This window comes from Xenopus laevis, chromosome 3L (assembly GCF_017654675.1).
Source record: "Xenopus laevis strain J_2021 chromosome 3L, Xenopus_laevis_v10.1, whole genome shotgun sequence".
NCBI lineage: Eukaryota > Metazoa > Chordata > Amphibia > Anura > Pipidae > Xenopus > Xenopus laevis.
In genome coordinates, this window is record NC_054375.1 from 151,773,316 (window position 1) to 151,796,064 (window position 22,749).

General features: G+C 39.4%; 1 protein-coding gene across 1 annotated transcript; it reads left to right on the forward strand.

Annotated features, from left to right (window-relative positions):
* The first annotated feature begins 1,255 nt into the window (after positions 1–1,255).
* LOC121401289 (dentin sialophosphoprotein-like) lies at positions 1,256–13,119 on the forward strand. Its single transcript, XM_041585642.1, has 12 exons — positions 1,256–1,463; positions 4,183–6,837; positions 7,205–7,309; positions 7,660–7,775; positions 7,869–7,927; positions 8,090–8,211; positions 8,438–8,497; positions 9,414–9,582; positions 10,567–10,734; positions 11,378–11,478; positions 12,028–12,098; positions 12,967–13,119. Exons 1-12 carry the CDS (start codon positions 1,409–1,411, stop codon positions 13,006–13,008), a joined length of 3,723 nt encoding a protein of 1,240 aa, XP_041441576.1. The 5' UTR covers positions 1,256–1,408; the 3' UTR covers positions 13,009–13,119.
* The last annotated feature ends 9,630 nt before the right edge of the window (positions 13,120–22,749 follow it).

Sequence of the window (22,749 nt, forward strand, 5' to 3'; positions counted from 1 at the left end):
AAATGAATATTTGTCTATATCTGTAACCTTGCCTGTGAAGTAGGAAGGGTCCTCACTGTAGGTTGGGACCTTAAAGGATGTGGACAATGGCTGATCTTGAATCTTCTAAAGCCCACACATTTTATATCTCCAGAGGTTGAGGAAGCAAAGGGTCAAAATCATCCACCTTTTGATTGAGAATGCCAATTGCCCTAGAGAAGGATAGGATCCATGATCAGTATCTAATGCTGTGTTATAAAGAGGGTGAGCATTTTCGAATCAAAAATGTGATCACACCTGCACTGAAAAAATTACAAAACTATGTTCCCCTTCGTTTTGTACAAATTTGTTCACAGATACACACATATCAGATGAAAATTGAGCATAGGACTGGCCAGATATGGGATGACTTTGACGTAGTTGTTCAGCTTAAATATATTGTAATATATGGACAAACAATCCCTGTTTTGTTTAAAGGGTAAGGCATTTTTCAGTAGCAGTAGCACAAAATGTCTCTGTCTTAAATATATTGATAATGGGTTGAGTGCAGAGGACTCTTGTATTTGTCTATATGTATTTTGTGGTCACAGCCTCGCTGCACCCCCGCCTAATGATTTTAAAAACTAGTGGTGAGCACAACTTTCCCTTGTTTTATATATATATATATATATATACATATATATATATATATATATATATATATATATATACAGGTATGGGATCCATTATCCAGAAACCTCTTACAGAAAGGCCGTCTCCCATAGACTCCATTTTATCCAAATAATCCAGATTTTTAAAAAATGATTTCCTTTTTCTGTGTAATAATAAAACAGTCGCTTGGACTTGATCCCAACTAAGATATAATTAATCCTTATGGGCAGAAGAGCCAGCCTATTGGGGTTATTTCATGTTTACATGATTTTCTAGTAGACTTAAGGTATGAAGATCCAAATTACGGAAAGATCCGTTATCCAGAAAAGCCCAGGTCACGAGTATATATAAAGCCTATATCAGTAACATCTCTTTACCCCAAGTTCCTATCAAGTAGCTTTGTTTTAAGCACTCAGAGTGAGATAAGCACCAGTGACCTTTGCATCCTATAAAGTTCTTGCGTCCGAACGTTATTGTTCTCACTCCTATGTCATATCTTGTCCAGTTACCTATTCATTTGTCCCCTCCCTTCTCTTTCCAGCTGCCTTTGCGTCACACCCAGTGATATACAGTATATATATTAGCCACTGTGTGCCCTATGAGCATCAGTTCAGTAGCACGACAGGAGAAAGATAATATCCCTGGCAAAGGACAAATTGCAGAACTTTTGTGAGCCTTTGGATTGAATCTTTACTAATCGCTTGGGATTCTACAGAAAATAACAAGTATCACAGAGCAGATTTTGCTTGGTTTTGGAAAACACTGGAATATATATAACATGGGGTTGCTTTGCAAAGCTCTTCTGGTGCTGCTCCTTTTTCATCGTATGGCAGGTGAGTAAATTATATTTTCAATATTGTAGTAAACTCGGTTACCTAAAGACCAGTACAGACGACTGTTCATCTTGCCTGTGTTGTCGTGACTTTAGGGTTTTCTTTGACACCTTTATAGTCCTTGTTATCATCATTTACATCTTCTCTGAACCAACTCATCATCTTTGGGGTCCATTAACCATTTTATTAGCAAACAGTCATACACATAAATCAACCCCCAAAACAATGAAAAAGGCTGTGTGATATACAAGTCTCAAAAAAAAAATGGTCCAAATCTTCTGAATCAATATAGTTTTTGGGGAAACTTGGGTGCATTCTTCATGCTCTTTAAGGATGCATGAGAAGCCTTCATTAAAATGTACTGAAGAAGTAATTGCTACATTTAGGGGCATATTTATCAAGGGTCAAATTTCAAATTTGAAAAACTTCGAAATTCTAATCCAAAAAGACCAACCGAAATTAAGTCCAAGTTTTTTTGGCCGAATAGGTCTGTTTTCAATCGAATAGGTCTGTATTCGCCAGAATTCGAATTGTATGAATCGAAGTAATAGTGCATTCGATCGAATTCGAATCAAAGTTTTTCCAAAAAAACCTTCGATTTTTCAAAGTCCACCAATTGACTCCAAATAGGTTCTAGGAGGTCCCCATAGGCTACAACAGCAATTCGGCAGCTTTTAGATGGCGAATGGTCGAAGTCGAATTTTTAAAGAGATAAATTTCATTATTCAGATTTTTGAATTTTCTTTCAAATTCGAATTGAATTTGGACTATTCCCTAGTCGAAGTACACAAAAAATAGCTCGAAATTCTAATTTTTTGAATTCAAAAATTCACCTCAACCTTTGATAAATTTACCCCTAAATGGTAAATGAGAATTTAAAGTTTAGTTTTTTGTGTGCGCCATGAATGGTACTGTATGTTGTATTTTTGGCACTTTTTTATTGTACATCATCAATTCCGATTCCTTGGCAATTGGGGAGTAACGGAAGGGCTGTGATTGGCCATTTGGTAGCCCCTATGTGGACTGACAGCCTACAGGAGACTCTGTTTGGCAGTACACCTGATTTTTATGCAACTTAAACTTGCCTCCCAACCTGGAATTCAAAAATAAGCACCTGATTTGAGGCCACTGGGAGCAGCACTCAAGGGGTTGGTGAAGAACATGTTACTCGTGAGCCACTGGATGGGGATCACCACTCTAGGGAGTGCAGTGCTTGGTATTTCAACAGTGTTATATGTTATAGGCCTGATTGTTCTTTTGTGGACTATACATTAGTTTGGGTGTATATGATACATATACTCTTTGTTTCTACCCAAAATGATGCAAATATATAAGGGAACATCTTCTTTTACCATTATTTTTCATTGGATGCTTCAAAAATCAAATAATGAACTTCTGTAAAACACAAAGATGTCAGTAAATATTTACCAATAGCAAGTACTTCTTGGAGTCTTACATTATTGAAATGTTTCCTGGCATTTAGGGATAAATAACAACCCCCCTAGTAGGGGCAAACATGCCAACCAGCTGGTTGTTGCTCCCAGTGGTCTCAAAGCAGGTGATTATTTTTGAATTATTGGCTTGGAGGCAAGTTTTGGTTGTATAAAAACCAGATGTACTGCCAAACAGAGTCTCCTGAAGGCTGCCAGTCCACATAGGGGCCAACAATTAGCCAATAACAGCCCTTATTTTAAACCCCAGGACCTTTTTTTCATGGTGTGTTGCTCCCTAACTATTTTTACTTTTGAATGTAAAAAGGTAGTGGTCCCCCAATTTATATCATAGCTAAATGTCCTTCATGGAAGCTCCATGTAATGTCTACAGCTGACTCCCCCTGCAGAAGGGCCACCTTAGCTGAGGTTCTCGAGCCACACCCTTGTCTCCATTTAATATTCATCTTGTCCATTACACTTTAGGGTCATGATTAAGGTAGTTAAGTAAAGATTAATACTCTGATACAGCTTCCTAGTAAGTTTATGACTAGCTTTAACTGAGGCTACCTTGGGTTACTATGATTGATGGTCACTAGTCAGGAACAATAGTTTTAAGTTCTGAGAGCTCCTTTCTTGAGGCATCGAACTCCAGTGCCCACCAATTTATTTGACCTGCAGAAGGGAAAAGAACCTTCCTATGTTTCTTTAGGGGACCCCTTTCTCTGACTCTACCTGCTTTCCATAAATGCTCCCCAATGATGCACCTATAAATTAATTTTTAAATTCTGTAATTTTATTAGTAATAACACAACAACTATCATTAAAAATCAATTAACTTTTTTCAAAACATAACTGTTTTGCTAACCAACAAATAAACAAATAAAACAACAACAAATCAAAAGACATTGGGGTAATTTATCTACACTTCGCAAATTTGTCCATTGGCAGTTACCCATAGCAACCAATTAGTGATTAGCTTTTCAAAGCCAGCAGCAGGTAGAACAAGGAATGCAACAATTTAATTAGTTGCCATGGGTTTTTTTTGTCCTGTGTTGAAAAATGACCCCCATTGTTTATATGTTGTCCATATAATATTTTGCTATATACAGTGATACATGCACAGAAACAACAATGGTATTACAGTTATGATGTGGTCATGTGTCTAGTCAGTGGGTCAATACTTTGGTGACAGAGCAAATTATACAATTAGCCACCTCTATACTTCTTGTGCAATTTAATCTTGATGGATTCACTCCAATAATATATGTATTTTTAAATTATTTCAGGTGGTGAGACTACATCACCCACCCCTTATGATACTTCCAGTTCTGATGTAACAACCCCTGATGATACTTCCAGTTCTGATGTAACAACCCCTGATGATACTTCCAGTTCTGATGTAACAACCCCTGATGATACTTCCAGTTCTGATGTAACAACCCCTGATGATACTTCCAGTTCTGATGTAACAACCCCTGATGATACTTCCAGTTCTGATGTAACAACCCCTGATGATACTTCCAGTTCTGATGTAACAACCCCCGATGATACTTCCAGTTCTGATGTAACAACCCCCGATGATACTTCCAGTTCTGATGTAACAACCCCCGATGATACTTCCAGTTCTGATGTAACAACCCCTGATGATACTTCCAGTTCTGATGTAACAACTCCTGATGATACTTCCAGTTCTGATGTAACAACCCCTGATGATACTTCCAGTTCTGATGTAACAACCCCTTATGATACTTCCAGTTCTGATGTAACAACCCCTGATGATACTTCCAGTTCTGATGTAACAACTCCTGATGATACTTCCAGTTCTGATGTAACAACCCCTGATGATACTTCCAGTTCTGATGTAACAACCCCTGATGATACTTCCAGTTCTGATGTAACAACCTCTAGTGACACTTCCAGTTCTGATGTAACAACCCCTAGTGATACTTCCAGTTCTGATGTAACAACTCCTGATGATACTTCCAGTTCTGATGTAACAACCCCTGATGATACTTCCAGTTCTGATGTAACAACCCCTTATGATACTTCCAGTCCTGATGTAACAACCCCTGATGATACTTCCAGTTCCGATGTAACAACCCCTGATGATACTTCCAGTTCTGATGTAACAACCCCTGATGATACTTCCAGTTCTGATGTAACAACCCCTGATGATACTTCCAGTTCTGATGTAACAACCCCTGATGATACTTCCAGTTCTGATATAACAACCCCTGATGATACTTCCAGTTCTGATGTAACAACCCCTAGTGATACTTCTAGTCCTGATGTAACAACCCCTGATGATACTTCCAGTTCTGATATAACAACCCCTGATGATACTTCCAGTTCTGATATAACAACCCCTAGTGACACTTCCAGTTCTGATATAACAACCCCTAGTGACACTTCCAGTTCTGATGTAACAACCCCTAGTGATACTTCCAGTTCTGATGTAACAACCTCTAGTGATACTTCCAGTCCTGATGTAACAACACCTAGCGACACTTCCAGTTCTGATATAACAACCCCTAGTGACACTTCCAGTTCTGATATAACAACCCCTGATGATACTTCCAGTTCTGATGTAACAACCCCTAGTGATGCTTCCAGTTCTGATGTAACAACCCCTAGTGACACTTCCAGTTCTGATATAACAACCCCTAGTGACACTTCCAGTTCTGATGTAACAACCCCTAGGGACACTTCCAGTTCTGATATAACAACCCCTAGTGACACTTCCAGTTCTGATGTAACAACCCCTAGTGATACTTCCAGTTCTGATGTAACAACCTCTAGTGATACTTCCAGTCCTGATGTAACAACACCTAGTGACACTTCCAGTCCTGATGTAACAACACCTAGTGACACTTCCAGTTCTGATGTAACAACCCCTAGTGACACTTCCAGTTCTGATGTAACAACCCCTAGTGACACTTCCAGTTCTGATGTAACAACCCCTATTGACACTTCCAGTTCTGATGTAACAACCCCTAGTGACACTTCCAGTTCTGATGCAGCAACCTCTAGTGACACTTCCAGTTCTGATGTAACAACCCCTAGTGATACTTCCAGTTCTGATATAACAACCCTAAGTGGCACTTCCAGTCCTGATGTAACAACTCCTAGTGACACTTCCAGTTCTGATGTAACAACCCCTATTGATACTTCCAGTTCTGATATAACAACCCTAAGTGGCACTTCCAGTTCTGATATAACAACCCTAAGTGGCACTTCCAGTCCTGATGTAACAACTCCTAGTGACACTTCCAGTTCTGATGTAACAACCCCTAGTGATACTTCCAGTTCTGATATAACAACCCTAAGTGGCACTTCCAGTTCTGATGTAACAACTCCTAGTGACACTTCCAGTTCTGATGTAACAACCCCTAGTGATACTTCCAGTTCTGATATAACAACCCTAAGTGGCACTTCCAGTTCTGATGTAACAACTCCTAGTGACACTTCCAGTTCTGATGTAACAACCCCTAGTGATACTTCCAGTTCTGATATAACAACCCTAAGTGGCACTTCCAGTTCTGATGTAACAACTCCTAGTGACACTTCCAGTTCTGATGTAACAACCCTAAGTGGCACTTCCAGTTCTGATGTAACAACTCCTAGTGACACTTCCAGTTCTGATATAACAACCCTAAGTGGCACTTCCAGTCCTGATGTAATAACCCCAGGGAGCACATCCAGGTCTGACGTTACATCTCCAAGGGTCACGTCTACCTCTGAAGTAACAAAAGGGGAAACAGTTAGTCCTGCTGTAACAACTCTAGGGGACACATCCAGCTCTCTAGTATTAACTACAGGTTACACATCGAGTTCTACTGGAACAATTACAGAGAGAACATCTAGTCTTACTGGAACAATAACAGATGGACCCTCTATAACTACTGCAGCCATTACGGTTACTACATCAGCCTCAAAACCAGGTGAGACCTGTCTAAATTTTTCATAAAATCTATAGAATTACTTTGCCAGATTTTGTTAATCTCAGCATGGCTAAAAACAAATGGCTAGCTACGATAGTATATAATGTACCGGTGTAATATAAAATTTGCAGAAATGCCCACAGGATGAATTGTGTATTTACTACAGAGCTGTAACTGTGGATCATAAGTAGTGACTCCTCTGTAGTCCATGTAAAATGTTCTTCTCATTAAAAATATGTAATTATTATATAATAATGTTGAGTATGAAGTCTATTATTCAACATGCCCCATTTATAACTGGCTCTACCAAATAGACCTTCCCTTTCAAACTCAAGTGGGTAACCATTTTTTTCCTTTCTAAATGTAGGTGTTGTTTGTAAGAACGGTGGTTATTACGATGGAACAAAATGCGTGTGTAAACAGAACTTCTATGGGAGACTGTGTGAATTAATCTCGAGCGAGATTAGACCAGGTACGTACATCCATGGATCATGCTTACAGTAAGAATACTGATTTACTCAAGAGGGGTCATTACTATGTATTACTTTGTTCTAAAGGTGATCATTTGATGAAAGCTTGATCACCACACAAAAGCTCATTGATGCTATTTTGTGTTGAGACAAGTCTCCTGTACAAGAAACTTACAAGTAGCTACTGAGGATCCCATGACTAGGCTCAAGCTTTAGTTTGCCAATTGATAAGCCATTCCCTTGTTTGACTTTTGAAGTGTTTTGTTTTTCTGTTGGACCATTTATGAAAGATCTAGTTCTTGTGAGAGTAATGAACTAATTTCATTGTTCTCTGCTTCTGCCATAATCACAGAGATTATCACCAAGGTGGACGTCACAGTCACAGTGGAGAATGAAAAATATGACCAGGAGCTGAACAATACAAACTCACCGCTATATAAGAACTTTGACAAGCGGTTTCAGGCGGAGGTAAGTTCTCTAAAGAATTTTAGATCATGTTGGGCCAATTCTCGACATCACAGATTATGAAAAGATTGGATTTCTTATCTTCCTTTTTTGCAGATGAAAAAGGTGTATGAGAAAGTACCTAACTACCAGCACGTGGAAATCATATCAATCAAGTAAGTATTCAAAGATTCCATATAATAGCAGCATAGGTGCATAATAAATACCAGTAGGTGGGCAAGTGTATTAATAAACTTCTCCCTCTTAAAGTCTCCTGGTGGTTAACATGGCATTATCATGGCTTTCCTTCCATCATTTCCTTTCTCTTTTTTTTTCAGATCGGGAAGTATAATAGTTAAACATCTGGTCGTGTTGCAAACCTTCATAGAAGACTATGACACTTCCTTAGACCAAATGGAGACAATATTAAACGCCACCAATTGCACAGACAATTCCGATGGTGGGTGTCATTTGTGTACAGAGGAGGATCGTTATGGAAACAAACACACAAAACAGCCAAGCAAATACAAAATAGGCAAACCTAAGAAATACATACACGACAAACCTGAATATGAAAAGGGAATTGAGAAAGGACACGTGTTGTACAGATGTATAATCACACAAAGACACGCATAATGATGTAAAGACTATTGACTCTATTTAACATTGTTTTCTTTCCCTCACAGAGAAATTGTGCTTTAAACCAAACACTACAAAAGTGGTTCGATCCAAGTTAAACGTTCCAGGTAGGACTAATCTCAGGAATTTGTGATTAAACAATAAATAAATAAATATTCTGCCCTTGTGGGTAAAGAGAAAACAGGGCTTAACGTTAACGAGGGAGGTTTGGGAGCCCATCTTGAGAACCAAAAGCAAACAGAGAAAGATTGTGCATTAGGCTCAACACTGTATAACACAATACATCCTTTTTACATTATGGGGAAAGATTACCCTATTGAACAGTCCAATATATTTAAGGGAGCAACTACCCTATCCAAAAATCTTCCCGTGCTTTATGTGTTATCCTGACCCCTACAGGTATATATTGTATACGTAATGTCCAACCAAACACGGAGCAAAAAACAGAGGAGTATAAATAATTAGTAAAATATCATCTTTAATAGTCCATCTTTAAAAATCCATAGCAGATCCAACTCATCCCAACATTGTGGATCGTACGCTTGACGCGTTTTGTGGCTTCTCGCCAATTCCTCAGAAGCGATCACAAAAAAGATTGCCCCATTGCAAGTCTTGTGTACCATTAATTCCTGGTCCATCTGGATGTGCAATAAACCTGGAACAATAGGGTAGTGATGAGTGAGTCGGAAATGCTTAGAACCTTGCCCATCCCTAACCTCCTGCCCATGCCACATGGAAGATCTCAGCCATCAAGACCTGCCACAGCATTTATTGATGACTTTGCAGATGGTAGATTGTCACAATGTGTCAGGGGTGGGGTTTACATAGTTAAATTGTTAATGCCCACCTGGTGGGTTAAATCATTAAATCATTAAATAAATCATTAATGCCCAAATCCATGCCAGGGACAGTTTAGTGAAACCCTTCTCAATAACCAGAACCTGCATCTTCTGTACTGTAGTCCTTATTATAAATATTACATCTCAGCTAAGTGCATTAAGCTATTGTGTTTTCTTATGACAGACGCCTGTTTAAATGATGTCACCCTCCCAGCTGAGGTGCGGAAATACTATGTCGTGAAGAACATTTCAGGAGCAGTGTCTTGTGTGTCCAACTGCAGCGAGAGTAATGACTATTCTATTAACTGCAACAACGGCCAGTGCAGTGTCACACTTCAAGGCCCACTTTGCTTGTAAGTGGAAAACGTCCATATTGTTCTCTTGCTTATCCATTCTTCCTCTCATGTAATATCTCATGTATACACATAGATCCAATTAACTTCCTTGCTCCTCCCTCTCATACACATATAGTAATCTTTGCTTTTCACTCCTCCCCTTCATATACATATACCCTCCCTCTCACATATAAAGGCTATCACTTCTCCCATATGTGATACCCATTCTCATGTACATTCTACCCTCTCACAAATATGATGATCCCCATCATTTAATACTTTTTACCTCTTTCAAATTTAGCTCCCTTATGTCCCATGTGCAGTGCCATCATAAGTAATCCTTAGGGAAGTCCATTTTGTCATGCTTAATATCACCTACTTCTGACATACGAAAAATTTGCAAAACGGCGCCGGCGTCTCGTTTTTCGCAGGCGTTTTGCGAATTTATTCCCGCAAATTCACCGCGAATTCGCGCCTGGCGAATAAATTCGACCATCACTACTACCTAGTCCATTCCCATTATTCCCTTCATAACTGCACTCCTCCTTACTTATATATGTAGTTTCCTCCCTTGCCAAAGTATAGTTATTTTCCTTACTTACCTGCAGTCTCCATCTTCTCTTATTTGTAGTCACATATCTCTTCCTCTTTGATCTCCTACATTTTTCAGATGAAGGTAACTTTTTCTCCCACATGTAGCCCCTTCTTTTCAAACCTATTTGCCTTCAACAATTCCTATGTGTTGGACCAACCCTCTCCCAAATATCGCCCTCTCCCTTTTTCCCCACATGTATTTGCTTTGCACACCCATAGGCAGCCCCTCTCTGTATCACATGAAGTCCCCCTCTTCCCACCCTCATGAAATTCCATCCCTCTTGCACATATGGTACCCTCCAATTCTCCAAAATAGTTATCAACACCTCTGCTTCAACTGTTAAATACGTTCTTCCCCTTACAAAGCACCAGCCATAATTATTTCCATGTCCCTTTCTCTCTTTGTAGCTGCACCACATCAGACCAGTTCTGGTACACTGGAAGCCATTGCCAGATGTCCATCAATAAACTTGGGGTCTATGCTGGGGTGCCAATTGCCACGGCTGCACTGATCATTACCATTGTGACTTTGTCTATCTTCCTTCACCGACGCAAAGGGGGTCCATCCAAAGAAAGGTAAATGACTCTACATTTACATTACATCTACATTAAAAGCAATTTTTGGAAGGCAAGTAGGAAAACACTGTATCCTCCGAATTCCTCCTAAATCTTTTCTAGGAAGGCTTCAAATGCATCTGAAACCTTATTTGGGCAATGAAGGCATGGAAGGGGGAAAAAGAATGCCTAGTTATGAGGACCATGAGACACATTAAAACAGGGCATGACACTTTCCTAAGCATATAATAAAATGATATATAAATATAACCTGCTACTGTATGAAGAGGAAGTTGCCTGTGTACATCAGATATCACAAGCTTATTATATATTAGCCTCCACTGTGTTGTGGTTAAAGGTCATAGTAAATCAATATAAAGATTTTTCTGTACATCTGATGAGTGTAAATGTATGGAACTGAGATACTATGTCTTATCTGCATATTTGCATTGTAGATATTTATTAACAGAAACTTCAGCATGATTGTTCTGTGTACATAATCAACCCATATTTTACTGTCTACATGAAACAAAAAGGGGGATTTAATTATTGTATTGAGTGCCATCTCAGTCTCCCTCTTACCTCTTCTTTCTTTCCACTTTTCTAATGTTGATGTTCTGATCTTATCTTCCTTTAACTGAATGGTCACCTCCTTTCTCCACAGATTGATAGATGAAGAACAGCGGTGGTATGAGGACGGCTTTGAAGGGGACAACAATTCAGTAGGCTCTAACTGGAACCCAGGAGCTGGCAATAATGCAGATGGTAAGATATCTGCAGAGATGCACCAAGGACACTTGTGCAAGTTTATAGATTGATCTGCATATCCATTAGGGAATGCAGTAATCTACCCTATCCTTTAGAGAAGTGCCTTCTTTAGTGGCACTCCAATGGCAGCATAATTCATAGTACCACCCATGCTAAGGAGATCTTATCACTGTGAGCACCATGTTGTGGGCCCGTCCCATTGCTTTTCATATTCTGCATCCAGTGGGTGTGGGTCAGTGGTGTCATCCTAAACAAAGACTACAAAGTCACTGTTGCTTGTGGAGCACCGTTCTAATGTGATTCACAGCACCATACAGTAAATATATACTATATATATAAAATTGCAGGGGATATGTCTCTCTAAGTGAGCTTTGTGGGCTCAGTTAAAATTTCTATAATCACACAACTAACCCTTTTGACTTTGTTTAAATCATTAACTGTTGGGTGTTGTCAGTCAACAAACACGTTGTCTTTCCCACTCCTGTCCCTAACCCTCACAGCAATTCTATTTTCTTCTTGACATCCATTGTATCTTTTCTGTTTAAGGTTCACCAAAACTCAGACCTCCACAAGATAATTTTCACCCAGTACTTTCGAATGTGGACACATCTTTGAAGGTATGAGAAACTGTAGGGGTTCTAAAGGAAGCAGTAAAGTGGGGGTAATAACTAGAAAACTAGAGGATGAAAATACAATAGCACAAGGTTAAAATGAGACTTAAGTGATTGTAATCACTTTCCTGATACCCCAGGCGGGTGCTCCTATTAGCAGAAAACTGTACTTGCTGGGGTTCTTCTCAACGAGTTCCTAAAAATGATCCTCTTCTTCTGCTTCTTTCTTTAAAATCCAGGGCTGACCCATGCACAGTAGAGTGATAAGGGTACTGCCCCCCCCCTGTGATTGGTGACTGTCCTTCTCCTTTAAGAAGATAGATATTGAAGGGAGAGGAAAACTACTTTGAAAGAAAGGACAACTGAACTGGGAACTGGGCCCAAATTATGCTAAATTGTTTCTTATGGGGCCAGGCAAACAACTCAACAACATGCTTGATCATGTTCTTGATCATCATCATTTGCTTCCAAGTTGTCCAAAATGTATTAAATTGGTTGAGACACTTAATCATAAACTCAGAGTACTTTCATAGCAACATTTACAGTTAACCTGAAAGACACAGAGACCTCTGTGATTGATTAAATGCATCAACTTCTTTTTATGTACAAATAATTTTGCTCTGGTCAAGACAATTTCCCTTAGGAGTCATCTCAAGGGACTTCAAAACATGAAACAGTAAAGAGGATAGATGACTGAGATAGGAGGAATACATTTCTTAAGCAAGAATGTGAATAATAACAAAACAATAAAGAAAACGTAGAGAAGAGAGAGTGAGAAAGTGGGCAACCAGATAAAAACACAATGATATTGTGCCAGGCATTAGTAGGTCAATGGATCTCTTTTTAATTGTCTCGTCTCATTTTTGGTTTCTAGGTGAAGGTCCCCAGACCTGATGTGATGTCATATAACAGGTGAAGCTGGCATCTGCATTTGGCAAGAATGAAAACCCTTGAAGAACAAACGTATCCACACAAGCAGCATATCTATAGAGTAAATGTAGAGATAAAATAAAAGACTTGAAAGGAACCAACTCTCTATTATTATAATGCAATCAAAATCAAAACGTGTTGCTTGTCTTCATCTACTTTACTCTTGGGACATTCCATCTACAAACTTTGTGTGGCTAAGTCTGTTGATATGATGGAACCAATTCAGTTTCCAGAAATTTCTGGATCTTCTCAGCTGTCATTCAAAAGTCATATTTTAATGTGAAATATATACATTTTATACACTGCTGCACCAAGTGATATATATGAACTGGTCTTAAGAAAGAAAACTGGGACCAAGGGCACAAAAACTTGCAAAGAAGAGGAAATTGTGTGCAAGTTGACCACAATGTGTGCCTAAAAGTCTAGTAGAACAAGGGCAGGGCAAAATTGCTGCATTTAAACGCAATGTTTGCGGTGATATACTATAAAATTCAATTTGCACCACAAATATGTGTGTACTCAAGTATTTGAGATTTATTCTGAAACATTTAACCTGTGAATATTCCATACAGTGGAATAGCTTTATTATTTATATCCTTTATTTTATTTTGTATAGATATATGTATTAATATATACAATATTTTAATATAAAGAAAATGCAAAATGTCACTTTATTCATTTTATTTTGATTTGCCTGTATTGTACATATTTTGGTAAAAGCGCAATAAATTTTTTGCACAAACTATAATTTCCTGGGTTACCTGACCACTAAAAACAGTTTTCTAATCACTAATTCACCATTGTTTTGAGAATTGTCAGTTCGATTTGAGGGCTGATTTGTGCCACAGATTGCAAGACGTGCAACGTAGGTACGATCTGAAAACCTTGTGACCTCTGAAATACGATCTGAAAACCTTGTGACCTCTGAAATACGATCTGAAAACCATGTGACCTCTGACATTTTTTGGTTTGTGTATCAACAAAAAATGTTTTTATGCTGATGGCAGTCAATGACAAGTTAGTCACTGTAGGCTGGAGAAGTAGGTGTAGGTCTTCTAAAGCAAAATTCTAAATGGGGTTGTCAGGATTGCTATCAGGGATACTCACAGCTAGTGATGAGCGAATGAATTAGCTTGGAGCGAATTTGCAGCGAATTTCCGGCGAATAAATTCACAAAACTTCCAGCAAAAATTCCCGGCGTTAAAATTCGCAGACGCCGATCGGCGTTAACACCAGCTTCAAAATTGATGTGAGCGTCAACATTTTTGAGTTTCACAAATTTTTCGGCGAATTGAAACTGGAGATATTCGCCCATTGCTATTCACAGCTGTAGTACTCACTGGGGCAGCCTATGTGCTAGGTAACCATATGAGAGCATGCTTAGTACTTGACACAAACACATGAATAAACTGCAATGCAATAAAGTAATTCAAAGTAAAAATGAACAATTGGTAAGCCAAAAACACTGGCAGAAAGGCAAGTCCGTATGGAGGCATTAGGACAGGGCAGGTGGCAAATAAGTAAAGACCAAGTTACAGGCCAAGAGTCAAAAAACAAATATGGGGTCATAATATGGGGTAACCAGAACAGGGAAAGACTAGATTCACAATTCCAAGAGACAAGGACTTCAGGATAGGAGCTCAGGAACAGAAGGTTTGTCCCACCAAAAGAGCTCAATGATCCAGCCAAGAGAGCAGGAAGTGCTTAAAGGGATACTGTCATGGGAATTTTTTTTTTTTTTTTTTAAATGAATCAGTTAATAGTGCTGCTCCAGCAGAATTCTGCACTGGAATCCATTTCTCAAAAGAGCAAACAGATTTTTTTATATTCAATTTTGAAATCTGACATGGGACTAGACATTTTGTCAATTTCCCAGCTGCCCCAAGTCATGTGACTTGTGCTCTGATAAACTTCAGTCACTCTTTACTGCTGTACTGCAAGTTGGAGTGATATCACCCCCTCCCTTTCCCCCTCCCCCAGCAGCCAAACAGAAGAACAATGGGAAGGTAACCAGATAGCAGCTCCCTAACACAAGATAACAGCTGCCTGGTAGATCTAAGAACAACACTCAATAGTAAAAACCCATGTCCCACTGAGACACATTCAGTTACATTGAGAAGGAAAAACAGCAGCCTGCCAGAAAGCATTTCTCTCCTAAAGTGCAGGCACAAGTCACATGACTAGGGGCAGCTGGGGAATTTACAAAATGTCTAGCCCCATGTCAGATTTCAAAATTGAATATAAAAAAAAAAATCTGTTTGCTCTTTTGAGAAATGGATTTCAGTGCAGAATTCTGCTGGAGCAGCACTATTAACTGATTCATTTTGAAAAAATGTTTTTTTCCCATGACAGTATCCCTTTAAAAAAGACTCTTAATTGGAAAATTACCTGCAGCTGAAACTGATACTTTACAGGTGCCTCCTGTGGCTCAACCAGGAGGAATAGTGTCCCATGAACATGAAGTACCCCATTGTAGACTGGACAGATACTGATAAGAGTCATATTATGTAACATTTGTATTGAACGCTGCATGCTCTAGAGTGGTTTCCGCGAGGTCCCTTAAATATCATAATAGAAGATACTTCTATGGGCTTACAGTTGAAGGAATTACCTGAAATACATCTGTTAGGTATTAGTTATTCCACATCTGAGAAAGTGTAAAGTGTAACATTCTAAACACCAACATTTATTGCTATCATATAGTGATTACGAAAAGATCATAGGAGTTCCTGTAGTCGGGAATGAATATCGATACCACGGTTCCCATATCTCCTTAGGTTTCTCATTTTTATCTATAAGTATGCTGGTTAGTCTTTCATTAACCATGATCCAATTTAGTTTATCGTTGAAGTGGGGAATTGGAACTAGGTGTGATTTCCAATGTTTAGCTATTGTAATCTTTGCTGCCAAAAATATAAAGTTTTAGCAAAATTCTTGAATTAGCATTGACATTAGTTATCCTTTTGTTCAACAGAGGATCTTTCCTAAGATTAACTTGTGTTACCGAATATATGATAGAACCTTTGTACATTTGGGCAGTCCCACCAGATATACATCACTGTACCTGCTGACCCACAATGTCTAAAGCATTCTTGGCTAAGTTGGGGGTTTATCTTATGTAACCGGGAAGAGACCATATACCAGCGTGTAAGAACTTTATATGCAGTTTCTAATAATGAAATATTCCTAGAACAGTGGGCGGTGGTTTCCCATATCTTGTCCCAGGTTTATCTATGTTACTGTTAAGGTCTTCATTCCATGCTGTAACATGAGACAAGGGGGTTTGGGAAAGCGTATCAAGAAGTAATCGATATAGATATGAAATTAAGCCCCTTGTATACGGGTATTTAATGCAAGCGTTTTCAAAATAGGTGGGGGTTAAAGGTGTTTTGTCCTTGTTAAAGGTGTGTATGAAATGGCTTATCTGTTGGTATTGAAATACATCAGAGGGAGGGAAATTATGAATTTTTTTCTCCCCTTTTACTTTGCTTTTCACATTCTTCTCTACTGCTCTCCTGTTCTCAACATCATCTTCTAATCACTCCACATTCCATTCTCTCTTCTTTTTCCTCCTTCCATATATTCAACTAATCCTACCTTCTCCAATACACTCATTATGCTCTCGAATTCTCTCAATTTTCCCCATTGTCTAATTCTCTCAACTTTCCCCATTGTCTAATTCTCTCATCTTTCCCCATTGTCTAATTCTCTCATCTTTCCCCATTGTCTAATTCTCTCATCTTTCCCCATTGTCTAATTCTCTCATCTTTCCCCATTGTCTAATTTTCTCATCTTTCCCCATTGTCTAATTCTCTTATCATTCCCCATGTCTCTGCCTTCCTCCATTTACTCTACTTTCTCTAATGTTCTTTACTTTTGTCTTCCTTTCGCCTTTTTTTTTTTGTCCTTTTCTATCCTTTTATCTGCTCTATGTTACTTCTACTTCTACTCTCCCACACTTAATTTTTCTGCTTTTTCCTTCACTTTTCATTGGCTGCCGGGATGGTATTGGTGCTGTTATATATATATATATATATATATATATATATATATATATATATATATATATATATAAACAACATGGGGTCGGTGCACCCAGAGCACAAAATGGATGCCTCAGTGCTGGAACAAAAAACAATCATATATAAATGTCAAAAAAGGTCCGCACACATAGGACTTGGATAAAGAAGAAAAAGTGTAGTTATTCAACGTTTCGGCCCAGTCACTTGAGCCGTCCTCAGGAAGTGAAGGTGCACCAATATACATACAAGTATTTATACACAATAGGAGTTACAAAAGGCGCCAAATACACAAATAAAACAGGTATGGGAGCGTGTGAGTGGTCAGCTCGTGAAGATGACGTCATCACAGTGGTCAGATGCGCCAGGTAAGTGCAGAGCATCCAATCATTAGGGGATAAGGCCCACATAACCAAATAAGTCCAAGTGCAAAGGTAATATGTGAATAGGAACATAGAACATAATTAAAAGTGAAAAAAAGGGGTAAAAATAAAAGGTTAAAAACACATATCTACACGGGGAACAAATCCGCATAGAAAATGGACCAGAACTGCAGTTTGTGTGAAACATGAGCAGCCAACGAGGATATCGCCGCCAATAACAGGTACGGAAATAGGCGTATGGGGTATGACAGCTCCTGCATTTTACTAACCAGATAAAACCGTTGCCCATCACGGCCGACTTAAGTAGCGAGGTCCCCTAGAGTATTTACGGCTGCGGGTTGGTATTGCCGGCTTGTATTGCCGGTCCGTCGTGTGCGTACTAATCCTGCCATCACACACTCACCTCGCGAGTAGAGGTATGTCCTCGGGGAATCTCATAAGCCGTACGAGCGGATATGGTAGCGGTACCAGTGTATCAGGACAGCGGGCCGATTTAACGGCTTGCTTACCCGAACTGCACATCAAGGGAACCGCTTAGCACCAAGAGATAGAGACCCCCAGACATGTGGTGTACTGGTCAGGCGAAGGGTTATATCAAGTATATTGAGAGGACCTGTATCCATCTTGCTACTGGGGCGGCATAATCATAATGTAATACATTGATTCATTGCAGGAGCTGCCAGACGACTACCGAAACCATGTGTGGGGCCGTCCTAATGCATTCAGCTCAGTTTTGTCTCACTGCAGGCTGGTGTCCTGGGAAGAAACAGAAAGAAAAAATGTATCAATGTTTATTGTTAACTTGTTAACAATAAACATTGATACATTTTTTCTTTCTGGCAGCTCCTGCAATGAATCAATGTATTACATTATGATTATGCCGCCCCAGTAGCAAGATGGATACAGGTCCTCTCAATATACTTGATATAACCCTTCGCCTGACCAGTACACCACATGTCTGGGGGTCTCTATCTCTTGGTGCTAAGCGGTTCCCTTGATGTGCAGTTCGGGTAAGCAAGCCGTTAAATCGGCCCGCTGTCCTGATACACTGGTACCGCTACCATATCCGCTCGTACGGCTTATGAGATTCCCCGAGGACATACCTCTACTCGCGAGGTGAGTGTGTGATGGCAGGATTAGTACGCACACGACGGACCGGCAATACAAGCCGGCAATACCAACCCGCAGCCGTAAATACTCTAGGGGACCTCGCTACTTAAGTCGGCCGTGATGGGCAACGGTTTTATCTGGTTAGTAAAATGCAGGAGCTGTCATACCCCATACGCCTATTTCCGTACCTGTTATTGGCGGCGATATCCTCGTTGGCTGCTCATGTTTCACACAAACTGCAGTTCTGGTCCATTTTCTATGCGGATTTGTTCCCCGTGTAGATATGTGTTTTTAACCTTTTATTTTTACCCCTTTTTTTCACTTTTAATTATGTTCTATGTTCCTATTCACATATTACCTTTGCACTTGGACTTATTTGGTTATGTGGGCCTTATCCCCTAATGATTGGATGCTCTGCACTTACCTGGCGCATCTGACCACTGTGATGACGTCATCTTCACGAGCTGACCACTCACACGCTCCCATACCTGTTTTATTTGTGTATTTGGCGCCTTTTGTAACTCCTATTGTGTATAAATACTTGTATGTATATTGGTGCACCTTCACTTCCTGAGGACGGCTCAAGTGACTGGGCCGAAACGTTGAATAAACTACACTTTTTCTTCTTTATCCAAGTCCTATGTGTGCGGACCTTTTTTGACATTTATATATATATATATATATATATATATATATATATATATATATATATATATATATATATATATATATATATATATATATATATAACACACAAGAACCATGAATATCCTGTAAATTATATCCTTATAAACGGTGAGTTCTGATGTCATCAGTTATAAACGGTGAGTTCTGATGTCATCAGTTATAAACGGTGAGTTCTGATGTCATTTCTGTCACATGACTCACTGAAACTTGTGTATTATAATAAATAAAGTTCCCCAGTTGCAAAATATGAGGATATTAGAAGTTACCTCGGAGTTCCATGACCTGTATAAAAACACTCCACCTTCACCCTCGTGTTTTTATATGGTCATGAAACTCCTCGGTAACTTATAATATCCTTATATTTTACAAGAAGGGTTACTTTATTCACTATATATACACCTATTTTTACTAGCCAGCAGTTACTGCATTAGACCTTGCTTGCATGATCTCTTGCTTTAGTTACAGGTAAAGAGAATTGTCCGGAATCAGGGAATAGCACTTGAATAATGGGATTTGGCAGATGTATAGGAGAACTTTGAACCTCCTATTCACTCCCAGTTCTGCTCACTGAATGCCTGTAAATAGAAATGAAGGAGAAAACAACATCTGTTGCAGGAAGTCGTTGCTGTAGAATTAAATTACTTTCTTCCATTTCATAGAGTAGCCAAGTGCACTTAATGGAGCCAGAAATGTCATTGTAAAACATAATGGCTTGTAGAGTGGGGCTGGAACATTTATTTCATTGTGTGTTAGCATGGTTTTGATTGGTTAAAACAAATGAACTATTTAGGGAAACAGTTCATTTGTTTTACTTAGGGGCAAATTCACCAAGGGTCGAATATCGAGGGTTAATTAACCCTCGATATTCGACTGGGAATTAAAATCCTCAACTTCGAATATGGAAGTCGAAGGATTTTAGCGCAAATAGTCCGATCGAACGATCGAAGGAATAATCTTTCGATCGAACAATTAAATCCTTCGAATCGTTTGATTTAATCCAACGATGGAAGGATTATCCTTCCACCAAAACAATTTAGGAAAGCCTTTGGGGACCTTCCCCATAGGCTAACATTGGGTTCGGTAGGTTTTAGATGGCGAACTACGGGGTCGAAGTTTTTTCTTAAAGAGACAGTACTTCGACTATCGAATAGTCGAATAGTTGAACGATTTTTAGTTCGAATCCTTCAATTCAAAGTCGTAGTCGAAGGTCGAAGTAGCCCATTCGATGGTCGACGTAGCCCAAAAAACACTTTGAAAGTCGAAGTTTTTTTACTTCGAATCCATCACTTGAGTTTAGTGAATCGGCCCCTAATCGAATGATTCGAAGGATTTTAATCCAACGATCGAAGGAATATCCTTCGATCAAAATTACTTAGGAAAGCCTATGGGGACCTTCCCCATAGGCTAACATTGACTTCGGTAGCTTTTAGCTGCCGAAGTAGGGGGTCGAAAGTTTTTTTTAAAGAGTCGAACGATTTTTAGTTCGAATCCTTCGATTCGAAGTCGTAGTCAAAGGTCGAAGTAGCCCATTCGATGGTCGAAGTAGCCCAAAAAATACTTCGAAATTCAAAGTTTTTTTACTTCGAATCCGTCACTCGAATTTAGTGAATCGGCCCCTTATTGTAACAATAAAGCCCCCCCAAGATGTCTAACGTAAAACATTTAACGATTGAGGTTTTATTTTGGAGGTAGAATATAATTTGGGTACATTTGGCATATATGGTATTACAGTATAAATCTTTGGAACATTTAAAGGGAGTTGGGACTGTTCAGTTGTTTCTACCTACAAATACCAGGAATCTTTTTGTATATCAAATGCCCGGTCATTAATATTTAGCTGGTTCTTGTAGTTACAAATTATTGTTTTTCAGAGATATTGAGATGATTTTGCATTTCAGTGTTACAGTGTATCAAAAAGGAGAACAAATATCAAGGGGAAGAATGCCATGAAAATTGCAGCAAAAAATTGTGATATCAAAGTTTTTTCACATTTCTAATGTTTGTTTCATTAAAATGCTAAGAACGTATGAATTAGAAAAAAAAAAAATATTTGTAAAATTGCACCACCTAAAACCTGCCGTGATCCAGGTTTTAGAAACTGAAGAAAATAAAATTGCAATTGCAGAAAAAGTTGCAATCTCAGTTAAACGGCAACATTTATAAATTTGTCCTATTTGGACAAGCTTTTTAACAATTTAAATAGCTGTTATTTGTTGATTCAAGAAAATCATGGCAAAAATACAACATGTTACATTTTTAATTAGTGTTTTTAGAACTTGGTTCTGCAACTGCAAACATCTAAAAAACTTGAATGAAAAAAATTAGTCAACTAAACTGCAGCAAGCTTCCATAGGGAAGTGTTGCAGGACTCCCCACCGGGTCCCCCCGCCGAGCCACCCCCTCCCCCCGCCACACATGCCGCAACCTGCACAGGGAGCGGGGACTGGGTCCCGCCGGGCCATTCAAACCTGATAGCATCCATACTAGAGATGCACCAAATCCAGGATTCAGTTCGGGATTCGGCTGAATCCTTCTGCCTGGCTGAACCAGATCCTAATTTGCATATGCAAATTAGGGACGGGAGGGAAATTGCGTGACTTTTTGTTACAAAACAAGAAAGTAAAAAATGTTTCCCCTTCCCACCCCTAATTTGCATATGTAGATTAGGATTCGGTTCAGTATTCGGCCGAATCTTTCACGAAGGATTTGGGGGTTCGGCTGAATCCAAAATAATGGATTCGGTGCTTCCCTAACCCATACACCTTTCTTCACTCCAATTCAAGCACTGTAAATAACTGATGATTCGGGTTTTCTGTTGGTGGTACTCCCTAGTAGAACATGTTGCTGCCTATATCATTGTAGTGTATTTGTCTGTGACTTTACCACTGGAGTCATATAGAGGGCGCTGTGCTGCACCTGCAGCAGTTTCTCTCCTGGGCCTGTTCTGTTTTGTCTGTCCCTCTCAGTCCCTCTCTCTCTCTCTCTCTTGCAGAGCATGCTTGCACCCTGATGTTTGGTGTGTTAAGTTATATGCTCCTTGCTGAATAAACATGCAGAAAGTTGCTGTTAATGCGCCACCTGTTTCTGGATCCTCAGTATCACACACACTGAACACTGAAAGGCTGAACAGTGAACACAACAATAATAGCATTCAAGGTTGTGTACATGTATTTGGGCTCAATAATATCCTTCCCGGACTAGTACCAGTAGAACACGGGTTACACTGGACTCAGAGTGGGCCATCGCACAATAGAAGAGGAAGGTAATGTTGTTGTGCAACTACACCTCTCATGCTGCTATGCACAGAAACAAGACAGAGGGCGCCAGAGGTTCTTGAAAATAATAGAACAAAAGGGGTTTATTGAACATCCACACGGCTTACTCACAACACCACAGACACATCACGTGCAGAGTGTAACACAGGCTGACACTCCCCTGGGACTGTAGGGGGGCCTTGGACTGCAATCCCGGTGAGACCCGGGCCCCCCAGTCCGACCCAAACTGTCACTCCTATGTTGGAGTTCACAA